The sequence below is a fragment of the Pelodiscus sinensis genome, chromosome W (assembly GCF_052426305.1).
Source record: "Pelodiscus sinensis isolate ZL-2025 chromosome W, ASM5242630v1, whole genome shotgun sequence".
NCBI classification, from domain to species: domain Eukaryota; kingdom Metazoa; phylum Chordata; order Testudines; family Trionychidae; genus Pelodiscus; species Pelodiscus sinensis.
In genome coordinates, this window is record NC_143084.1 from 10,830,079 (window position 1) to 10,849,216 (window position 19,138).

At 48.8% G+C, this 19,138-nt stretch overlaps 1 protein-coding gene and 1 pseudogene across 4 annotated transcripts in view; both read left to right on the top strand.

Annotated features, from left to right (window-relative positions):
* LOC102449197 (protein strawberry notch homolog 1-like) overlaps positions 1 to 18,313 on the top strand; it is a 93,946-nt gene extending 75,633 nt beyond the window's left edge. Inside the window, exons 30-31 of one of the 4 annotated variants that reach the window (XM_075914759.2) lie at positions 10,701 to 10,894; positions 15,605 to 18,313. In XM_075914759.2, coding sequence (XP_075770874.2) covers positions 10,701 to 10,894; positions 15,605 to 15,747 — 337 coding nt within the window. In that variant the 3' untranslated portion in view covers positions 15,748 to 18,313. Of the gene's footprint in view, positions 1 to 7,695; positions 8,570 to 10,700; positions 10,895 to 15,604 lie in introns of those variants that run through there. The other 3 variants (XM_075914758.2, XM_075914760.2, XM_075914761.2) reach the window with 3 other exon arrangements.
* On the top strand, positions 7,847 to 10,692 carry LOC149520860 (uncharacterized; annotated as a pseudogene).
* Positions 18,314 to 19,138: the final 825 nt, after the last annotated feature.

A 19,138-nucleotide genomic window follows, 5' to 3' on the forward strand; every position in this document is an offset into this window, starting at 1 on the left:
CTAGTCTGGTGGGCAATTTCCCGGAGCCTTCAACTCCGGAGGCATTTGAGGCGGCCAGGGACCTTATTGAGTTGTCCCCTTCCTCTTCGTTGGTACCAGCTTCCGGACAGGATCGGGACCTCGGTCCACACCGATCGGAGCCTAGGGCACCGGACCCAAGAGGCAGCGCTCTTCCCAGACCGCCCCAGCTGCGGTGTCTACCCCGCCCCGCAGCACCGGAACTGGCACCAGGTCACGGGTCTAGCGAGGCACCGACCACCGCGTCTGCCGGCATCATCCAGGCCCCGTGCATGGGCCACCTCCTCCCCGCCGGCACTGGGGAAAACCGGAGTCGATGGCTCGGCACGCCCCAGTGGCAGCAAGGTCCTCAACAGTGTCTGCCTCTGCTCCACCCTGGTTGGCGTCGGAGTACTTCACCGACTCGGAGGCGGAGTCGGTCTGGTCCTCGAGGGAATCCGGGTCCAGATCCAGGTCACGGCACTGGTTTTACTCCCACCGGTCGCAGCACCGCAGTGCCTCTGCCCACCAGCAGCAATGGACGCAACTGCTCCCGGTACCGATGATGCAGCAGGCCCGGTCTTCTCGGGCCCCACAATGGCCCTTCTGGACCCTGTGGTCCTACCACCCCCCCAGGATGTAGCCCCCTCTAGGCTGGAGTCGGCCTTCTCTCGGTCCAGGGGACCCCCCTCGGCAACCCCTCTGACCCGTTCCCCCACATCGGGGCAGTGACTTCCCCCTGAGCCAGACATCTCGGAGCCCGAGGGTTGGGAGGGCCAGCCCAACCGCAGGGCCATCGTCAGTGGCCTCACAGGCTGAGGGTCCTGCCAAGATGGGGCCAAAGGGGTCGTCATCGTTCTCCCCTGATGAGGTCCTAGGTGACACGCTCCCTTCCATGGATTTGAGGACACATGAAGACCTACTTAGGTGCCTGGCCCAAAGCTTGGGGATCCAGGTCGAAACGGTGTCGGAGGACTCCGACCCTGTGGACATCTTACAGTTGGATGCCCCCACCAGAGTGGCTCTTCCCATCAATAAAACGGTGGCCAAAATATCGAAGACCCTTTGACAGACTCCGACCTCGATTCCGCCGACAGATAAGAGCCGAGCGGCGGTACTTCGTGTCCCAAGAAGGAAATGAATACCTGTTCTTCCATCTGCCCCCAGGGTCCCTGGTTGTTCAGGCCGTGAACCAAAGGGAGAGGCAGGGCCAGCCGAGCACCACCCCCAAGAACAGGGATGCTAAGCGTATGGACCTGTTAGGCAGGAAGGCCTACACGTTGGGAGGCCTACCATTTCGCATAGCGAACCAGCAGGTTCTGCTGTCTCGCTATGTGTCACGGCTCACAGGTCGTGTCCACACTTGGCCCCTCGGCTCCTGGGCGGATGCCCCCTCTCCAGTGCAGCAGCCCCTTCTCGGGGAGCCCACTCCACTCCAGCGGCAGTGAGACAGCCCTTTCTCAGGGAGTCCACTCCAGTGCAGCGACCCTCTCGTGGGATGCCCACTCTCACCTGGGGGGTCCGCCCCTCCGCCTCTGGGACGGTGCCTCTCATGGCCTTCAGCCGCCTGCCTCTGCCGTGAGCCCCTTCGGGGGGGTCCACTTCCTCTGGACCCCCGAGGCCTCCGCTCCCAGAAGGAATAGCGCCACCCTGTTCTCTAGACCAGAGCAACTATCAGCCAGCACCAAACAGGAGGGTTTATTGAGCTTTGAACAGAGCAACGGATCTCTCAGGCCAGTAGGCCTGGGCCCTCAGCCTACACGTCAGTCTCTCCTGCAGCCAGCTGAGTCCTGCCTGCTCTGCTCTGTCCCCCAAAACAGCCCCCAGTCTCCCAGCAGAGCCTCCAATATCCCCAGCTACAGCCCCTCCCCTGTGCATTGTCTCTCTCCAGGTAAGTGGGTCACCTGGCCCCTCTCTTCTCTGCCTCCTCTCCTCCGTCCAATGTTCTCCCCTCGCTGGGACCAGCTGGGCCAGTTGCCGGGGTCCCTCTCTGCAGCCCGTTGTCTGTCATCTGGCCAGAACCAGCTGTGTCCTCTGAGCAGGGCCAGGGTCACCAGGGTACCAGATGCTGCTGCTCCAATTCTGGGCTGTTCTCTGCAACAACAAACTCCCCACCTGTGTCACATTAAACCAGTAACTTCCGGGCACTGAGTGCCCCCCTGTATGCAACCCCCAAACCTCCCCCCTTCCTCTCACTATGCATACAACACCTGGGCCTCCCTGGATACATTTACGGAGCTGCTCCCCAGAGACTCCCGGCCCGAGTTCAGAGTCCTCTCAGAGGAAGGCAGGGCAATATCTAGGGCTGCCCTCCAGGCCGTTTCCAATGAGGCCACGCGCGGGCCATGGCTACTGGACTGGTCATGCTCCGCAGCTCTTGGCTGCACGGTTCAGGTGTGCCCCCCGAGCTGCGAAATACCTTACAGGACCTCCCCTTTGAGGGTCCTTCCTTGTTTTCTGAGCAGACCGATCAGCGTCGGCACGATCTCAAGGACAACTGAGCCACTCTAAAGCCCCTAGACACCCCCAGCAGGGCGTGAGGCCTGACTTCCGACGGCAATGGGAGGAATGGCAGGCACCATCCCAGGCCGGACCAGGGTCAAGGGCCCCCTAGTAAACCCACAGGACCCCATCAAGGGTTTTGCAGGTACGCCCGAGGTCAGTGTACCAGCCTCATCCCTCCCCTTTCGGGACCGATTATTTCCTTTCCACTGGGCCTGGGAATCTATCACCTCGGACCCCTGGGTCCTGGAAACGGTGGGAAGGGGATATTCTGTCCCCCTCTGCTCACCCCCTCCCTTTTCAGGGATCCCCCTCACAAGCTTCTCTTGCAGGAAGAGGTGCTCCCGCTCCTCTCCTTGGGGGGGCCGCAGAGCTGGTCTCCCTGGGGGTAGTGGGCAGGGGATTCTATTCCTGTTGTTTCCTGGATCCCAAGGCCAAGGGTGGGTTTTATCCCAATCTGGATTTGCGGGGTCTCAACGCCTTCATCGTCATGAAGAAATTCAAGATGGTGACTCTGGCATCCATAATCCCATCGCTAGCCCCCGAAGACTGGTATGCTGCCCTCGATTTGAAAGACGCATACTTTCACATCTCCATAGTGCTTCATCACCAACGAGTCCTCCGCTTCACGGTGGGCGGGGACCACTTTCCATTCATGGCCCTCCCCTTTGGGCTGTCTACGGCACCCAGGGTCTTCACAAAGTGCATGGTGGTCGTAGCCGCTGCACTCAGAAAATGGGGAGTCCAGGTGTTCCCATACTTAGACGACCGGCTCCTACAGAGGCGTTCTGCCAACCAGGTGCGGGCCCACATCACCCTGGCCCAAAAGCTCTTTCAGGAACTGGGCCTGCTACTGAACGTACCCAAGTGAACTCTGGTGCCTTCCACAGTCAGAGAGATTGTTGGTGCCAACCTGGACTCAACAACGGCCATGGCCTCCCTCCCCAGATCACGCTTCGTGGTGATCAAGTCAGCGGTTCGGGACATGCAGAGGTTCCTGCTGACAAGAGTCAGAACTTGCATGCACCTCTTGGGCCTAATGGCTGCGTGCACTTACGTGGTACAGCACGCCAGGCTCCGCATGCGTCCACTGCAGATGTGGTCGTGGTACATGTCGGTACCAATGACATAGGGAAGGGTAGGAGAGATGTCCTGGAGGCCAAATTTAGGCTGCTAGGAAAGAGACTGAAATCCAGGACCTCCTATGGTGGCATTCTCGGAAATGCTTCCAGTTCCACGCGCAGGGCCAGATAGGCAGGCAGAGCTTCAGAGTCTCAATGCGTGGATGAGACGATGGTGTAGGGAAGAGGGGTTTGGATTTATTAGGAACTGGGGACACTTCTGGGAGAGGGGGAGCCTATACAGGAAGGATGGGCTCCACCTAAACCAGGGTGGAACCAGACTGCTGGCACTAAACATTAAAAAGGCCGTAGAGCAGTTTTTAAACTAAGAGATGGGGGAAAGCCGATTGGTGCAGAGATGCATGTAAATCAGAGGGAGACTTCTCTTAGAGGAGAATCCATTGATAGAGATTCTCTAAGCTGTAGTCAGAAAGAGAGGAGGGGAGAGGGCAAACCATGGGCCAGAGCAGACAAACAACCGCATACAAAGGAATCCAATGCATCAGGGAAGGGCAGACAAATAACCAGTGGCAAATTTCTAAAGTGCTTGTACACAAATGCTAGGAGTCTGACTAATAAGATGGGTGAACTAGAGTACCTCGTATTAAAGGAGGAGATTGACATAATAGGCATCACTGAAACCTGGTGGAATGAGGAAAATCTGTGGGACACAATCATACCGGGCTATAAAATATATCGAAAGGATAGAGCAGGCCGGGTGGGTGGCGGAGTGGCACTGTATGTGAAAGATAACATAGAATCAAATGAAATAAAAATATTAAGTGAATCAACATATTCAATAGAATCGCTATGGATAGTAATTCCATGCTCCAATAATAAGAAATTAGCAGTAGGAATATATTACCGACCACCTGACCAGGACAGCGATACTGACATTGAAATGCTGAGGGAGAGTAGAGAGGCTACCAAAATAAAGAACTCTATAATAATGGGGGATTTTAATTACCCCCATATTGACTGGATACATGTCACCTCAGGAAGAGAAGCGGAGATAAAATTTCTCAATGGCTTAAATGACTGTTTCTTGGAGCAGCTGGTGCAGGAACCCACAAGGGGAGAGTCAATTCTCGATTTAGTCCTGAGTGGAGTGCAGGATCAGGTCCAGGATATAACCGTTACAGGACCGCTTGGGGATAGTGACCATAATACAATAACATTCAACATTCCTGTGGTGGGAAGAACACCTCAGCAGTCCAGCACCCTGGCATTTAATTTCAAAAAGGGGAATTACACAAAAATGAGGAGGTTAGTTAAACAGAAATTAAAAGGCACAGTGACTAGAGCCAAATCCCTGAAAGCTGCATGGAAACTTTTTAAAGACACCATAATAGAGGCCCAACTTAAATGTATACCCCAAATTAAAAAACATAGCAAGAGACCTAAAAAAGAGTCACCGTGGCTTAACCACCATGTGAAAGAAGCAGTGAGGGACAAAAAGGTATAGTTTAAGAAGTGGAAGTCCATCTGTGACGTAGTGGGGGTACATGGCTGGTTTCTATGCTGCTGGCTCTGGGGGAACCCCCACTGGCTGCCGTGGGTACCACGACCCAGCAAAACAGGATGAGTCACTATGCAAACCAGTGGCCAGACACCCCCCCATGGAGAGGAACAAAGGAAGGTGGAATGCTGCCCTGGCTGGGGGGCAGGGCTGGAAGTTAGTTAGTTGGTTGCTGGCTGTCTGAGAGCATGGAGGAGAGCCATGGGGAAGGGGCTGGAGTTTAGGGGCCCAGTCTCCCCCATCTCAAGGGGGCCTGAGGCATCCTAGCCCAGCTCTGTGACCAGATTACATCTGTGCTGTGCTGTATCCTGGAGAGGCAATAAACTTCCTCTATTCCACCGGCTGGTGCAGTCTGTTGGTGCCATTTCGGGGTGCAGGAGACGGGGGACCCCCAACGCGCCGTCACACCATCCTAGTGAGATGAATAGAAAGGAACATAAACACTGTCAAATCAAGTGTAAAAATGTAATAAGAAAAGCAAAAAAAGATTTTGAGGAACAGCTAGCCAAAAACTCAAAAAGAAATAACAAAATGTTTTTTTAAGTACATTAGAAGCAGGAAGCATGCTAAAAACCTGTGGGTCCCCTAGATCAAGCTATAAAAGGAGCAATCAAGGACGATAAAGCCATTGCAGAGAAACTAAATGATTTCTTTGCTTCAGTCTTCACGGCTGAGGACGTTGGGGAGATTCCCGAATCTGCACCGTCCTTTGTGGGTGGTGAATCTGAGGAACTGTCCCAGATTGAAGTGTCCATTAGAGGAGGTTTTGGAACAAATAGAAAAACTTAATGTTAACAAATCTCCGGGACCGGATGGCATTCATCCAAGGGTTCTAAAAGAACTCAAATGGGAACTTGCTGAGCTATTATCTGTAGTTTGTAACTTATCCTTTAAATCGGCTTCCGTACCTAATGACTGGAAGGTAGCCAACGTGACACCAATATTTAAAAAGGGCTCTAGAGGCGATCCTGGCAATTACAGACCGGTAAGTCTAACTTCAGTACCGGGCAAATTAGTCGAAACAATAGATTTGTTAGGCACGTAGAAGAACATAATTTGTTGGACAAAAGTCAACATGGTTTCTGTAAAGGGAAATCTTGTCTTACTAATCTATTAGAGTTCTTTGAAGGGGTTAACAAGCATGCGGATAAGGGGGATCCAGTAGATATAGTATACTTGGATTTTCAGAAAGCCTTTGACAAGGTCCCTCACCAAAGGCTCTTGTGTAATTTACACGGCCATGGGATAAGAGGGAAGGTCCTTTCTTGGATTGAGAACTGGTTAAAAGACAGGACACAAAGGGTAGGAATAAATGGTAAATTTTCAGATTGGAGAGGGGTAACTAGTGGTGTCCCCCAAGGGTCAGTCCTGGGACCAATCCTTTTCAACTTATTCATAAATGATCTGGAGAAAGGGGTAAGCAGTGAGGTGGTAAAGTTTGCAGATGATACCAAACTGTTTAGGATAGTCAAGACAGAAGCAGACTGTGAGGGACTCCAAGAAGATCTCACCAAACTCAGTAATTGGGCAGCAAAATGGCAAATGAAATTTAAAGTGGATAAGTGTAAAGTAATGCACATCGGGGAAAAATAACCCCAACTATACATACAGTATGATGGGGGCTAATTTGGCTACGACAAATCAGGAAAGAGATCTTGGAGTTATCGTGGACAGTTCTCTGAAAACTTCCACACAGTGTGCAGCGGCGGTCAAAAAGGCAAATAGGATGCTAGGGATTATTAGGAAAGGGTTAGAAAATAAGACCCAGAATATCTTACTGCCCATGTATAAAACTATGGTACGCCCACATCTTGAATACTGTGTACAGATGTGGTCTCCTCACCTCAAAAAAGATATTTTGGCCTTGGAAAGGGTTCAGAAAAGGGCAACTAAAATGATTAGGGGTTTGGAACGGGTCCCATATGAGGAGAGGTTAAAGCGACTGGGACTTCTCAGTTTAGAAAAAAGGAGACTGAGGGGGGATATGATAGAGGTCTATAAAATCATGAGTGGTGTGGAGAGGGCCGATAAAGAAAAGTTATTTATTAGTTCTCTAAATAGAAGAACTAGAGGACACCAAATGAAATGAATGGGTAGCAGGTTTAAAACTAATAAGCGAAAGTTCTTCTTCACACAGCGTGTAGTCAACCTGTGGAACTCCTTGCCAGAGGAGGCTGTGAAGGCTAGGACTATAATAGAGTTTAAAGAGAAGCTAGATAATTTCATGGAGGTTAGGTCCATTAAAGGCTATTAGCCAGGGGATAGAAATGGTGTCCTTGGCCTCTGTTTGTCAGAGGCTGGAGAGGGATGGCAGGAGACAAGTCACTTGATCATTGTCTTCGGTCCCCCCTCTCTGGGGCACCTGGTGCTGGCCACTGTCGGTAGACAGGATACTGGGCTAGATGGACCTTTGGTCTGACCCAGTACGGCCGTTCTTATGTTCTTGGTTGGCTTGAGCCCACAACCCCTGCTTTCATGCATGGGACAGTGTCTCTTTCTCTTCTCCTCCCCCCCCCCCCCCCCGACATCCTTCATTCTCTGGACTGGTGGACCCAGGAGGAGAGGGTTTGTGCCAGAGTACTGTTCTCCAGGCCATTACCAACCCTGTGTCTCGTGACGGCCGCGTCGTACACTGGTTGGGGCGCCCACCTCGGGGACCTGCGGACACAAGGTATGTGGACTTGGGGTGATCTCTCCCTGCATGTTAATGTCAGGGAGCTGTGAGCGGTTCGCCTTGCGTGTCTGGCCTTCCTCCATCGGCTCAGAGGGAATTCAGTCCTCATCCTCTCCAACACGTCGGCAGTTGCCTACATCAACAGGCAGGGTGGGGCCTGTTCTCCTCACCTGTGTTGGGAAGCCCTTCACCTGTGGGATCTCTGCATTGGAGCAGATATTCACCCGGTTGCCTCCTATCTCCTGGGCTCCCAGAACATCTTGGCCGATCACCTGAGCAGGTCGTTCTCCACTCACGAGTGGGCCCCCGGGGGGGACGTGGCCCTAGATATCTTCCGCAGGTGGGGGTTTCCCCACCTGGACCTGTACGCGACACAGCCGAACAGGAAGTGCCCAGGGCTCTGCTCCTTCATGGGCCTGGGCAGGGGTTCCCGAGGGTATGCGCTGCTAATCCCCTGGCCTGGGGGTCTGTTGTATGCGTTTCCCCTGTTCCCGCTGATTCACTGAGTGCTCCTCCAGGTACGGGAGTTCAGAGCATCCCTGATCCTTATTGCACCGGCATGGCCCAGACAACACTGGTTCTCCACGCTCCTGAGCCTATCGTGACAAGGTGGTAGCGCTCCCGTTAGTCCCCGACCTACTCACGCAGGACTTTGGCAGACTTCACCACCCCGACTTGCGGTACCTGCACCTGATGGCATGGAGTCTCCGTGGTTAACAGCGGGGGAGCTTCTGTGCTCAGCATGAGTTCAGGGAGTGTTATTGGGGAGTAGGAAGCCGTCCACTAGGGCAACTTATTTGGCCAAATGGAAGCGGTTCCACTGTTGGGCCACCCAAAGAGGGGTGTCCCCTATGCAAGTCCTGGTCCATCTAATCCTGGACTATCTTTTGGACCTTAGGCTTCAGGGTTTATCCTCCTCCTTGCTTAAGGTGCACCTGTCGGCTATTTCCGCCTTTCACCCAGGGGTTGGGGGAAAACGGTCTTTGATGACCCAATGGGGCGCAGGTTCCTGAAGGGCCTGGACAGGCTTTACCCACACGTTTGGCAGCCCGTCCCACAGTGGGATCTCAATCTGCTCCTGGCCAAACTCATGGGGCCCCTGTTTGAGCCATTGGCAACGTGTTTGTTGCTCCACCTGTCCTACAAGGTGTCCCTGTTGGTGGCCATCACGCCAGCTAGACGGGTGTCAGAACTAAGGGCTCTCACCATGAACCCGCCGTATACGGTTTTCTTTAAAGACAAGGTTAGGTTATGCCTTCCCCCCCCCCCCCCCGCCTTTCTGCCTAAGGTGGTGTCAAACTTCCACGTGTCTCAGGACATCTTCTTGCCTGTCTTCTACGCCAAGCCGCATGCCTCAAGTAAAGAACAGGCATTACACACTCTAGATGTTAGGAGGGCTTTAGCCTTTTATTTGGAAAGGACAAAGCCATTTCGCAAATCGCCCCAGCTCTTTGTTGCCATCACGGAGCGGCTGAAGGGTCAGCCAGTCTCCACACAGAGCATCTCCTCTTGGATCACAGCCTGTATCAAGGAGTGCTATGGGCTGGCCGGGATTTCAGCCCCCTCTCCTTACGGCCACTGTACTAGAGCCCAGTCCTCCTCGGCGGCTTTTGTGGCCCAGGTGCCCATCCTGGACATCTGCAGGGCCACCACGTGGTCTTCAGTCCACACCTTTGTCAACCATTATGCTCTGGTGTACCAGGCAAGGGAGGTCTCTGCCCTGGGTAGAGCTGTCCTCCATTCGGTGGAAGGTTAGAACTCCGATCCCTCCTTCTGGGGGTTCTGCTTTGGAGTCACCTACGTGGAATGGACATGAGCAAGCACTCGAAGAAGAAGAAGAAAGAACGGTTACTTACCTTGTAACTGTTGTTCTTCGAGACGTGTTGCTCATGTCCAGTCCAAATCCCACCTGCCTCCCCTTCCTTGGAGTAGTCCGGTAAGAAGGAACCGAGGGGGTGGAGGGCCAGCAGGGGTATATATTGGCCAGTATACCGGCGCCACTCCCGGGGGCTCCCCTACTGGCCCAACAGGTACTGCTAAGGGAAAAATTTCCAAGGATGCGTGCATGCTGTGCGCACACACCTACATGGAATGGACATGAGCAACACATCTCAAAGAACAACAGTTACAAGGTAAGTAACCATTCTTTTTAATGCTGATTCTCCTAGCAGTATGCTCTTGAGGGTTTAACATCTGGTGCCTTGACTTCTCAGTGCTAACCCCCAATGAAGAATGTCAGTGCATTAGTACCCGAACATCTGAATTTGTTTAGAGCGCTTATCCTCTTGCTCTTTCTAACAGGCGTTATTGGTTGGTGTAAGTTTAGTGTAGCTCTATTGTCTTTAATGCAGCTATGTCAGTTGACACCTGCTGAGTATCTAGCCTTAGATGTACTAATAGTCTTTTAAGACTTCAAAAGTTATTTTGTGGAGTAGCTTTATCTATGTCCCCATCTCACTGTCCAGCTTGACCATCTTAACTTTCTTTTTCATCCTGGGGGCTATGTCTACGCTGCCCCCTCTTGCACAAAAAAATGCAAATGAGGCGAAGCGTGGGATATCGCTTTGCCTCATTTGCATAATTAATGAGGCTCTGTTTTTTGCGCAAAAACGACCTCTTTGCGCAAGAGCCATTCTTCCTCCTTTTTTTCAGGAAGAACTGCTCTTGCGCAAAAGCCTCTTGTGCAAAAACGGAGCCTCATTAATTATGCAAATGAGGCGTGGTGATATTCCACGCTTTGCCTCACTTGCATATTTGTTTGCGCAAGAGGGGGCAGTGTAGACATAGTCTTAGTGTTTACTACTTTAATTAAAACCTTTATTTGTGTAAAAAGAGGGAATATTTTAAAATAAATTTTTTTGTGTGTGAAACTCTCTCCCTCTTCCAGGAGAGGCAATTGTAAGAAAGCAAGCCTTGGATTAGTTTGTGAAGTGGGCCTCCGCTGTCGAACTTACTTCGTCTTGTGTGGTTCAGTTCTAAGTGTCTGGACAAAAGTAGAAGGAGTTTTAGCCTCTGTGAGTGGTACAAATGTGAAAATGCAAATAGTTCGGCTAAGAGCAGAGGACGGACAGAGGATTGTAGGTAAGTTTGTCCATTATTTCAACTTGTCCCTGCTGGACCACTTAGCAGACTCTGGGTGTCTCAGGCCTGGGAGTTATCTTCTGAGTTTTTGTGTAGGAGTTCCACATAGAGACGAGGCCTTTGTGACTTAATACAGAAGTTAAAATACTTTATAGTATGAGTTGTTGGCATGAGATTAATGGCGGGGGCGGGGTAGCTATTCCAAACCAGCTTTCTGCTGAAAACTTCCCATCAGCCAGAGCGGGGGTGGGGGGAATAGGTGAGTCACTTCGGGTCATTGGTCCTGTAGTGGAGGGGTCCAAAGTGTTGTGCTGTCCCCCTACTATTTAGCACTTGATGCATATTTCCCAACAAAGGCAAGAGCCATCTGTGCCCACGTGCACTTGCTGTTCTTTGCCATCCAGGAGGATTGGACTCCACATCTTTTCCACCCAGCTATCTTTTAAAACCAGTGTGTGTCAACTTTTCAGCCTTATAGAGGGGTGGCAACCCCCTAATTCAACCACTAAAACACTCATTCTGCAGTGCTTGTGCGCTATTGAAGTCACAAGTTGCCTTTGCTGAACAATGACTGGAGTATGTAAGCCTAAACATCTTAGAATCATAGAATACTAGACCTGGAAGGGACCTCGAGAGGTCATCGAGTCCAGTCCCCTGCCCTCCCGGCAGGACCCAGCACAGTCTAGACCATCCCTGACAGGTGTCTGTCCAACCTGCTCTTAAATATCTCCAGAGATGGAGATTCCACAACCTCCCTGGGCAATTTATTCCAGTGTTTCACCACCCTGACAGTTAAGAACTTTTTCCTAATGTCCAACCTAAACCTCCCTTGCTGCAGTTTAAGCCCATTGCTTCTTGTCCTATCCTCAGAGGCCAAGGAGAACCATTTTTCTCCCTCCTCCTTGTGACACTCTATCATGTCCCCTCTGTCTTCTCTTTTCCAAACTAAAGAAGTCCAATTCTTTCAGCCTTCCTTCATAGGTCATGTTCTCTAGACCTTTCATCATTCTTGTTGCTCTTCTCCGGACTTTCTCCACCTCTTTCTTGAAATGCGGTGCCCAGAACTGGACACCATGCTCCAATTGAGGCCTGATCAGCGCAGAGTAGAGCGGAAGAATGATTTCTCGTGTCTTGCTCACAACACTCCTAGAATCATGTTTGCTTTTTTTGCAACAGCATCACATTGTTGACTCATATTTAGTTTGTGGTTCACTATAACCCCTAGATCCCTTTCTGCTGCACTCCTTCCTAGACAGTCGCTTCCCATTCTGTATGTGTGAAACTGATTGTTCCTTCCTAAGTTACTCCACTGCATTTGTCCTTATTAAACTTCATCCTATTTACCTCAGACCATTTCTCCAATTTGTCCAGGTCATTTTGAATTATGACCCTATCCTCCAGAGCAGTCGCAACCCCTCCCAGCTTGGTATCATCTGCAAACTTAATAAGTGTACTCTCTATGCCAATATCTAAATTGTTGATGAAGATATTGAACAGAGCCGGTCCCAAAACAGACCCCTGCGGAACCCCACTTGTTATGCCTTTCTAGCAGGATTGTGAACCATTAATAACTACTCTCTGAGAATGGCTATCCAGCTAGTTATGCACCCACCTTATAGTAGCCCCATCTAAGTTGTATTTGCCTAATTTATTGATAAGAAGATCATGCGAGACCATATCAAACGCCTTACTAAAGTCTAGGTATACCACGTCCACCGTTTCTCCCTTATCCACGAGGCTTGTTATCCTATCAAAGAAAGCTATCAGATTGGCTTGTCATGATTTGTTCTTTACCAATCCATGCTGGCTGTTACCTATCACCCTATTATCTTCCAGGTGTTTGCAAATGAATTCCTTAATTACTTGCTCCATTATCTTTCCTGGCACAGAAGTTAAACTGACTGGTCTGTAGTTTCCTGGGTTGTTCTTATTTCCCTTTTTATAGATGGGCACTAGATTTGCCCTTTTCCAGTCTTCTGGAATCTCTCCTGTCTCCCATGATTTTTCAAAGATGATAGTTAAAGGCTCAGATACCTCCTCTATCAGTATCTACTCATAGAATACTCTGAGTATTCTAGGATGCATTTAATCAGGCCCTGGTGACTTGCAGGCATCAAACTTTTCTAAGTGATTTTTAACTTGTTCTGTTTTTTATTTTATCTTCTAAACCTCCCCCCTTCCCACTAGCATTCACTATGTTACACATTCCTTCATCATCAGACTTCTTGGTGAAGACCGAAACAAAGAAGTCATTGAGCATCTCTGCCATTTCCAAGTTTCCTGTTACTGTTTCTCCCTCCTCACTGAGCAATGGGCCTACCCTGTCCTTGGTCTTCCTCTTGCTTTTAATATATTTATAGAAAGTCGTCTTGTTTCCCTTTGTCTGTAGCTAGTTTGCGCTTGTTTTGTGCCTTTGCCTTTCTAATCTTGCCCCTGCATATCTGTATTGTTTACTTATATTCATCCTTTGTCATTTGTCCTAGTTTCCACTTTATATAGGACTCCTTTTTTATTTTTAGCTCATGCAAGATCTCCTGGTTAAGCCAAGGCGGTCTTTTGCCATATTTTCTATCTTTGCTACGCGGGGGAATAGCTTGCTTTTGGGCCCTTAACAATGTCCCCTTGAAAAACTGCCAACTCTCTTCAGTTGTTTTTCCCCTTCTTCAGTTGTTTTTCCCCTTAGTCTTGCTTCCCATGGGACCTTCCCTACCAGCTCTCTGAGCTTACCAAAATCTGCCTTCCTGAAATCCATTGTCTCTATTTTGCTGTTCTTCCTTCTACCATTCCTTAGAATTGCAAACTCTGATTTCATGATCACTTTCACCCAAGCTACCTTCCACTTTCAAATTCTCAACCAGTTCCTCCCTATTTTCTAGATTTGATTTTAACACAGCTTCTCCTCCCTCCCCCCCCCCCCCCCCCCCGGTAGCTTTTTCAACCTTCTGAAATAAAAAGTTGTCTCCAATGCAGTCCAAGAATGATTGGACAGTCTGTGCCCCGCTGTGTTATTTTCCCAACAGTTGTCTGGACAGTTGAAGTCCCCCATCACCACCAAATCCTGCTCTTTGGATGATTTTTAGTTGTTTAAAAAAAGCCTCATCCACCTCTTCTACCTGGGTAGGTGGCCTTTAGTAGACCCCTAGCATGACATCACTCTTGTGGGTTTTTTTTTTTTAAACCCCTTTTAACCTAACCCAGAGACTCTCAACACATCTGTTTCCTACGTCCATCTCCACCTCACCCCAAGTGTGTACATTTTTAATATAAGGCAACACCTCCTCCCTTTTTCCCCCCCGCCTATCCTTCCTGAGTAAGCTGTGTAGTTAGGTGGATTTACTGCCGTGGTGTCCTCACAGGTCTCTGGCTCTGTCGATGAAGGTAACCAGAAGGCTGCTTGCGTGTGCTCAATGATGTGGGCCCAATGACCACAGCAGACCCCAAGAGGGCCCTCAAAGACCACAAACCAGATAAGGCTCTAAGGTTCCAGGCCAGGTTTATTGTTAAGCGAAGTACAGTAACAGTTGTCAGTAGACTCTACTGAACCACTACACACGTGTACTTGTCACAATGGAATGACTCAGTGGGAAATTTCCATTGCCCCCGCCCCCGGTCATACAAAGGCTGTTCTCCCCCCCCCCCCCCCCCCCCCCCAAAAAAAAAAAAGACACCACCTTATATACAGGTACAAACAAATCACACCTCACTACTGACGTTGCCAGGTTACCACCCTCTGACGCGACTTAGATACCACCCATCACCCTGTACCTCGTGGTTTGATTTAGATCATCATTCTGTCATTTTAGACCTTTTCCTAAACGTGATTTCAACTTATGCCCAGTACCAATTACTGGTGTACACCTGGGCCTATTACCAATTAGTGTTTTGCACTCTCAGCCCTGATTGTGCCAAGTTCTGTGAGCTGGGGACTGCCTCTTGCTCACAGTTTAGCTTTGCTTTGTTAGCCATGTTTTGTCCATTGTTAGCTAGGCCTCAGGCCAGGCCTGTGCTGCATCGGCTTATGTTTTAGGCCTTCATCTTACTACAAGCTGTACTCTTCTATACCAATATTCCAGTCGTGTGTATTAGCCCACCAAGTCTCTGTGATACCAAGGATGTCGTAGTTGTGTTTGTTTATTAGCACTTCAAGTTCTTCCTGCTCATTCCTCATGCTTCTTACATTTGTATACAGGCATCTAAGATACTGATTTGATCTTGCCTCCCAGTTCTGCCTTGTCCCTCCATTTTCTCTGCTATTATAGCCCATGTTCCCTCCCAGGTTTCCATGTTCTTCGCTTACCTCCATCTTAAGGCCACTGAGTGTAGTGACACTTAAAACTGGTTTCAACTGGATTTTTTTCTCTTCGTCCCTGAACTTCTGTGCTTTTGTGACTTCTTCTATCAAACCAGGAGAGGATAAACATCCAGGTGTTGCCTTGTGCATCATTTAGCTCTAGGTACAGCAAGAGTAGTTCAAGCTGTACTTCCCTAAAGGCAACTTGCAATTTTATTTGCTAGTCTGTGACTGAAGGATCAGATTACTTTTAGTTGGAAACAGAACCTGTTGCAGTGCTTATAAGTTCTTAAGGCTTTGACGTTGAAAGTAAAATCTATGCAAAAGCTCTTGCTGACATACAAGGAACCTAGAAGTTTTTAAACATACAAATGTTTTATGCATTTTAGTAAGTACAACTGACTTATTGCTAATTACAGGTTTGCTCATTCCTGCAAATTGTGTATCGCCCCTTGTAAACCTTTTGTCAACATCAGACCAATCTCAACAACTTGCAGTACAGCAGCAGCAGATATGGCAACAGCATCACCCACAGAGCATCACCAACTTCAACAATGCATAAGAGGACAGACTACGGTATTGACTTTACTATTCAAGAAAAGGCTGTAAAAGCATATCACTTCCATAAAAATCAGGGGCAGATTCCAAAGATATATAACTTTTTTTTTTCCAGTACAGTTGTATGTTCTCAAAAGTACTCTGGGAATAAAAAGGTACATAAAGGATGGTAGAACTGAAAGCCAGCAGTTGCTTATGGTGGTGCATCTGTCTGCTCTCTGTGGAGCTTCCTGTTTGGCTTAAAAGGCCAGAAGTAAAAGCACAAACCACAATTAGTTTGCTTGAAAATTCCCAAACAGGCTTTATTTTTATTTATCTTGTCATACAGTGCTCAGGGTTTAACACAGTATACATTGATGCCATTACTGTGGAAGATAACATTGAGTGCATATATATAGAAAATATATATTGGGTTTTTCTCTTCAACTTATAAGTTTATATAAGCATGAAAACTAGAGATTGCGCATCATGCGTTCATTCAGGTTCCTTCCCAGTTTGTTTGACAGTGCATGTCATTGGAAACTGGCATGAACAGGGTAAATACCCCAGGCAAGAATTTGGAAAGAAACAATTGTACAGCATTGGTTATTGCATTTTTATAGTTCTCTCATGGAGATTATATATTTGAGTCTGCAACATGTTTTTTTGTTATAAGCATCTTAAATTAAAAAGTTACTTGATTTTAATAATGGTGTTCCTAATGTGTAAGGCAAAGGTGGCTAAAAGCCTTTCCTTTAAAATTAAAATATTTCTTTAATGTGAGCTGACCATGGAAACTAAGTGCAAATTCACTTGCATCTCATACAATCTTATATTTTTAATTCATTAATGTAATTTAATTTGTCATTTGTAAAATGAAACCTTAGGTGAGCTGTAAATCAGACAATGAGAAACTCTCGAGGGTTCCGCTATATGTGCTGTTTCTGTTACCCAGTAACTTGAATACTGTTAAACTCTACAGTGTCTTGCAACATATATTTATCTGGAGCTGTTTAAAAGAAAGAAATTAATGTATAAATGTGAATAGTCACTTATCTATAATATGGGTAAGGTTTTTGTTTTGCATATAATAGTAGATGTTTATAAGAAAGTGAAGGACAATGTTCGTCATTTCTTGCTTGCACAGGTTGCACTATTGAAAAATTGAGATTGTATAAACCTGCCCAAAAAACTACAAGATTTTGGTATCTTGCTGATGTCAAATAAAATGTTATAGTACTGGAGTGTTTAGGCAATCACTGTATTCCAAAAAACTAACAAGTCTAGTCCGGATTTCTGCAAGACTTTAATAGTCAAACCTGCTTAAGCTAGTCTTCTGTCTTGTGGTCCATGCCAATCTGCAAGTTTAAACTAGTAGCTGAGACAAGGGATAAACTCTATACTATTGAACTTCAGTGTGTATTTTACAAGTGGATGGTGCTGTAAATAAAGATAAGGGTAAATGGTTGACCTGATGGAGACTTAGTGCTGTGGTCCATGGTAGTGCCTGCCTCACTTTGTTAAACACTGACTCAGTGCACTGGACTCTAATTTCTGATCTCAGTTTCATAGTCACCCCAGATTTACATCAATCTAATAACCTTAGGTTGAACTCCGTTACATTAAATGACCAGGGTGAAGTCCTGTTCTTGCACTAGCATTAGCACATGCAGCACTAACATAGGAAGAACTCATGAATTTGGGGGGAAACATATATGCAGGCAGTTGCGTGTTTTACACAGCCGGCAATCTAGGAATCTACACAAACTGAAATATGTTTTGATATAGATGTTAGTACAGTTGACATGTCTGAGGCTAATGTGGACAGCAGCTATACTTAGGGTGACATCTGTCTCCTTTTTAACAGGACAGTCCCTTATTTAAGCCCCCCTGCATGTGTCCTGACTTTAGGGGGGAAAAAGTGGGCAAATTGCCCTGTATTTTCCACTCCAGTGTTCCCCCTGCTGGCCACTTGGCATCAGCGCAGCTGCAGCAGTATGGTGTTTGTGGCTGGCAGGTGAATGTGGCAAGTGGTGCTGTCAGACAGGAAGCCAGTAGGAAGAGAGGCGGGGGGGGGGAGGGGAGGTGAAGGGGGGGTGTCACTTCTCCCTGTGTGCACCATAAAGCATGGGCGGAGGAGAAGTGGGTCAGACCTTTCCGACAGTGGGGCTGAAAACTTGATTGCCAGTGACTCCCCTGAATTCCCAACCCCCCCCCCCCAGGCTGAAGCCCTGATCTGGGGTACCCCCTGAGTCCCCAACACCCACACTCACCAAGCCCTGCCCCTCCCATCCTCCAAGCCATGGGTGCTGGGGCTCAGGCTGGGAGGGGCAGGGCTGAGTCCTGCATGCCCAGTGCTCCCTGTGGGGGAGAAGCCTCCAGAGCCCATGGGCAGATATATGGGGCTCTCTAGCAAGGCCCATGCAGTCTCCGGGAGAGCTCCACAGCCCTTCCTCTCCCTGCCCCCTAGCCAGGTCAGAGGCAGGAGCCCTGGCTGGTGCCCCCTCCTCTCCTGCTGGTGCAGGGGGTTGAAGTGGCCCCTCTGCTCCTGGCCCCCTTTGCTCACACAGCCAGTAAAAACTGCAGGGGTGGGGGGGACTGTCACGTTATTGGGGGCGGGCGGGGGTCACGGGGCAAAAGGGTGTTGGAATGGGCTGTAGGGGTCAGAGGGCATGGGGCATAGGGGTGGGGGTCAAAGGGTGTTAGGCACTGGGGAAGAAGGGGCTGGGTTGGAGCTAGGTGGACAGGTAACATTTTAGTTATATATTTGTGACTTGCATCATGAATATGCAAATATGATGATACCGGTCTGCCAAAAGTTTGTGAATGGGTTTGCTGGTCTGTGGGATAAAAAAAGATCAGGAACCACTGTATTAGGGAACTTAACATCTGATTCCATGTGGAAGCAGAAATTAGTGATGGATGGATAAGAGATCTGCGAGTCTAGCTAGCATGCCAGTGAAAATGGATGGTATGTCTTTAAGACACAAACCAACCTTAGAATTAGAGGCATTTGAGAGTCTGAGAACTGGTGATCAGATTAGGGTCTGTGTTGCTTGTTACCTGACTGACTGGGGGGAGGAAAACCTATGGCCATTGTGAGCAGAGAGGCCACTCCCAGCCAGCCATCTGAAGAAGTGGGTTGTGCCCACAAAAGCTCATGACGCCATCTACATGTTTTGTTAGTCTCTACAGTGCTGCTAGACTATTCGTTGTTTAAGTTTTTGCCAGTTCCAGACTAACTCAGCTACCCCTCTGAAACTTGAGAAAGGGGAAGTCAGGGTTTGAGCCCACAGGGCAGGGAGGAAGGAGCAAACTTGCTCTTGCGAAGGAAAGCTGCAAACTTACCTTGGCATGCCAGAACTCCACAGGTGTTGAGCCAAAGTTGTGGCATGACAAAAAACTAGAAATGCACA